At 56.0% G+C, this 4,285-nt stretch overlaps 1 protein-coding gene across 1 annotated transcript in view; it reads right to left on the bottom strand.

Annotated features, from left to right (window-relative positions):
• The window catches only part of CDC25B (cell division cycle 25B), a 9,511-nt gene that overhangs the window by 4,146 nt on the left and 1,080 nt on the right, over positions 1-4,285 (bottom strand). The window contains exons 2-10 of the mRNA XM_027766467.1: positions 4,196-4,285; positions 3,500-3,551; positions 1,695-1,736; positions 1,548-1,584; positions 1,179-1,301; positions 949-1,071; positions 651-785; positions 224-304; positions 2-123 (exon numbers count right to left, since the gene is read on the bottom strand). The exon at positions 4,196-4,285 is cut by the window's right edge and continues 41 nt beyond it. Of these exons, the coding sequence (XP_027622268.1) occupies positions 2-123; positions 224-304; positions 651-785; positions 949-1,071; positions 1,179-1,301; positions 1,548-1,584; positions 1,695-1,736; positions 3,500-3,551; positions 4,196-4,285 (805 nt within the window). The remainder of the gene's footprint in view (position 1; positions 124-223; positions 305-650; positions 786-948; positions 1,072-1,178; positions 1,302-1,547; positions 1,585-1,694; positions 1,737-3,499; positions 3,552-4,195) is intronic.

The raw sequence follows: 4,285 nt of genomic DNA, 5'->3' as shown, positions 1-4,285 counted from the left end.
CCTCTGCACTGGCCCGTCCCTGTCCTGGGGCCGCTCCAGCCTCTTGAGGATGGGCCGGATCACGCTGCAGGGCATGGACGGGGAGCGGAAGAGTCGCTGGCACTTGCTGAACATGACGAGGTCCTGGCAGGGGCAGCAGGTCAGAGGTCAGCATGCCCAGCCCCTGTCCCACCCACAAATCCAGCCCCTCCAAATTTCAAAGGGGACCACCTTAGAAGCCCACCTGCTCCTCCTCCTTTTCCAAGGTCTTGACCAGCGGGGCGCTAATGAGACTCTCCATGCCTGGGGGCACCGCATCATCATCCTATAGCCAAACCAGCAAGAAAATGGTCACACCCAGGGGTACAGGCCAAAGCCTTCAGTTCCTGAGTCTTCCATGCAGCAGTCCTCCCTGGCCCTGCTAGCAGCTCCCCAACAGGGTAGCACCCCCAGATCTACTCGCCACAGGGGCTGGCACTGAGCCCGGAGAAGCTCCCCTCCACTGCAGCACCAGCCACCTGCTCTTCTCCAATGGGCCAGAGGTCAGGTTTGACTCAGTGACCTCAAATTCCTCTGGTTGGAAAGAGTCCTCTGTGGGGACTCAGAGCTCTCTCGTTTGGAGAGATCCTGGGGAGGGGCAGGTGGGGACCCAGAGGGGCAAGGGTGTTTACCTTTAAGTCACTGTCCAGGATGTCCACGAATCCATCGTCTTCCTCAGAAGAGCCCTCAGTTGGGGTCAGGGGGAAGCAGCTCTGGGCCAGGGGACTTGATTCCTCCACTTCCATCTTCTGCTCAGGGGTGAGACACTGCTCGAGAGACAGATAGGCCAGCTACTCAGGGGTGGGAACCGGAGGCTGTCCCCACCCACGTCCTTCTGAGGAAAGGCTCCCAGAGTCTGGGGACTCAGAACCACCCTCTCCTTCCCCAGGCGCTCCCTAAAAGCCCAGCAAGTAGTCAGCCCCTGTCTACCATCAGGTCAGGGGCTGAGCTTGGCCTCTGGGCAAAGGCTTCTCTGCGGCTGGCCCACTCTGCCAGGGCTTGGGTGGGGCTGGGATGTGTAGACTTCCACGGCATCTTGAAGACAAATCCAGCCTATTGGCAAGGCAGAAGAGGAGGTGTCGGCCCATGCCAGAGAACCCACTCCCAGCATGACCCCCTCTACCCCTGGAGTCCTCCCACCCCGGCCTTCCAGAACGCACATTCTCTTTGTCCTCCTCACAGCTGCTGGCAGCTCGGCCGCCCGCCTGTTTCTTCCTCCAGCCGTCCGGCGCTCGGGAGTTGGTGATGTTCTGTAGCACAGGGCTGTGGCCCAGCAGCCTCACCTAGACAGCCGGGGAGGGCCGCAGGTACTGAAGGCTGCCTTCTGCCAGCACCACCCCAGGCCTCACTTCCTCCCACCCTGGGACCCCCTCCCACTCCCCCAGCTTGCCCATCTACTTCAGAAACCCCATCTCCCTCAGCCAGGCCATGGATGCCCAGCTGCACTGAGTCCACCCTCTGGGAGATGACCCCAGGATGTCCCTTCCCGAGCCCAGCCAAAGCCTTCTGTTGGGCCTCAGAACACTCACTGGCAGAGACTGGAAGCGTCTCATGGCAAACTGCTCTCTGCAAAGGAAATGGGGACAGGTCAGTGCTTGGAGTCAGGGGCAGGGGGACCAAGAGCCTGTACATCCTTGGGGGAAAGCCACGGAGGTCAAGAAGGCCCAGGCACTCACGTCCTCATGACCCGGCTGGCTGCCTGGATGGTCTGCTCAAACCTAGGAGAGAGAAGGGTCCATTCAGCCCATCTTCCCCCTGGGGTCCATTGCCCCCATGTCCAGCACCAGGACCAGGACCCCAGGCCACAAGGCCCAGGAGGGCAAGGACAAAGACCAGGGCACAGTGGAAGGGGAGGGGAGTAGGGAGAATGCCCACTGCCAGTGAGGCCCAGGTGCTGGGGAGGTGGGGACATGAGGCAGCCTGGATTTTCAAGGCTGCCCTGAATGAAAGAGGGTCCAGAGAATGGCGGTGATGGAGACAGCTGGGGCAGGTCACAGGGTTGCTGAGGCATCACCAAGGCAACGGTCTCACCAGCCTGCACCAGCCTGCATGCAGGCCTTCCACCTGTATGCAAATGACCTTAGAGGGGCCATATGGCTGCCAGGAAAGGCATCGGTCCATCTTGAGATGACAGGCTGTGGGTACCCAGCAATGTGGGAGTCTCCAGGGCCTGGATGTCAGCAAGGCTTGGCTTCCCTCTCCTCGTGTGGGGCTGCCCTGGCTCCCCTCAGGAAAGGAGCCTGCTTAGTGCTCCCCTGGATCAGCCCCAGTCTGCCCCCACAGGCCCCCTAGTGACAAATGTGCAGGGTCACATCCTCACCTCCCTCCTATGGAATTCTCCAGGACCCAGCCTCTGTTCCACCCCCTCCTCCTGCCTTAGAAGAGGCCAGCAGGCAAGGAATTCCAACAGATGTTCCTTTAGAAGCTGGGGCATAAGCTTCTGTATAAAGGCCCCGCCCCCATCTATGTTACCGGAGACCACCTGCCATGCATGGCTTTTGTGCGTCTGTGCACACACACACACACACACACACACGCACAGACAAAACGGCTGCTTTCTGAGGAACTTTGTATAACCGTCAGAGCAGGTGGAGAGTTTGTGGGGGGCACTCAGGGCTAAAGTATCAGGGGAATGGCCCCTCCCCTAAAGGGCTGTGCCCAGCATCAGGGATGACCAATTTCATTGGCTTGGTTTCTGATCTGCACCTGGCCCTTAGGGGTAGGCAAGGACAGCCCTGTGTTGCCACCAAAAACCAATCTGCAGGATTCCCCCCCCCCCATTCAATTCTTTCCCCATTTCCTGTTTTTGAACAACCCCCACAGCCCAACCCAGTCTGATCAAAGGCAAAAAAGGAAACACAGTCACAGCCTCAACCCAAAGCCAAAGTGCCCCAGTCTGGGCTGGGGATGCCCACCTGTCCCTACTAATGGCTGGCAGCTGCTCCCCTGCTTGGGTCTAAACAGCTGGACGGGAACAGCTGTGCTCTGAAGGCCCTACCCATGCCCCACACCAAGGGGGAGTGAGGCATGTTCCCCATCAGTCCTCTCTCTACTCCCCCTCACAAGGGCCTGGCTCAGGGGATGGCCAGAGGCTCATGTCATTGAAGCTAGAGACTCTGAATGGCCAAGGGTTAAAGTATCCTGCAGGTAACTGTGCAAGTTAAAGGTTAAATTAGCTGGACCAGATTTTTAAATAGTGGTATTTCACAGAAAAAAAAAATGTAAACAGGCAAAAAGAAAAAACAGGACATATGGGCTTAGAGTCCCAAAAGACAAGAGCTGGCTGGAGTATCTACTGTTCCGAGAGGCCATTGTCCCCACTCCCCCCTGGCCCCAGCCCTTCCCTGAATGAAGCTAGGAAGACCAATTATTCCCTCCAGGGGAGCCTGGAGGGTCTGTCCACTTTCCCAGGCCTCCCCAGTGAGTTTATGCTAGAATGAGGACTCTCAAAGGCAGGTGCTAACTCCTGCATCATACTCACAGCTGCTCTGCCACCTGGGGGTCCATAGGACTGGGGGAATCCATGCAGAGACCTGGAGAGACAGAGCAACTTGGTTTGAATGTAGTGACGTGTTTTTTTTTTTTTTTTTTGTATTTCTTATCTAACACAGCCCAAGAAGGACAAAAAGTAATCTCTTTCAATTTTGGATCTTGACACATTAAAAAATGAAACAAAAACCTAACCCAGGACTTTGAGGACTGACATTTCATCCCCCAAATGGCACAAGACTCTATGTCATTTACTATGCAAATTCTCTACACTTGTTTTTAAACCACTGTGCTTTGCTAAGCATTTTTCTTGAGCTGGTTTCATGTAACTTAAAATAAATTGTTCTATTAGAAGAGACAATGGGTCTTTAAGGGGGAGGTGAACTAGATTAAGAGAATGTTCTATAAAAGGCCAACCTCCAGCTCTAAGTGCCTTTCAGGGGGCACTGTGGTTTAGAGATTTTGGCACAAGGTTTTGAAAAGGTAAGCTCTCACCTCCCACACAGGGCCCCACCCTCCCAGTGTGGGTTGGGTGTGGTGAGTCCCACCAGAGGTGTGTCTTCCTCTCAGCTTTGTGGGCAGGGGTAGGGAGGATGTTAATCTGATAAGCAAGGAAATCGGGAGGGTCAGGTAGCGCCCTAGAGTCTCCTGGCATTCGTGGTCCTCCCCAGGTACCCCTAAGTCTCACCTGCATCAGATGATTCAGAGGATTCAGACGACAAGGAGGATGCTGATGCCCGACGAGTCAGGGATGGGGATATCTTCAGGCTGCAGCTTC

The sequence above is a fragment of the Tupaia chinensis genome, unplaced genomic scaffold (genome assembly GCF_000334495.1).
Source record: "Tupaia chinensis unplaced genomic scaffold, TupChi_1.0 Scaffold143574_1, whole genome shotgun sequence".
NCBI classification, from domain to species: domain Eukaryota; kingdom Metazoa; phylum Chordata; class Mammalia; order Scandentia; family Tupaiidae; genus Tupaia; species Tupaia belangeri.
The sequence above is the reverse complement of the archived record's forward strand: the minus strand, read 5'-3'. Positions and strand labels throughout refer to the sequence as shown.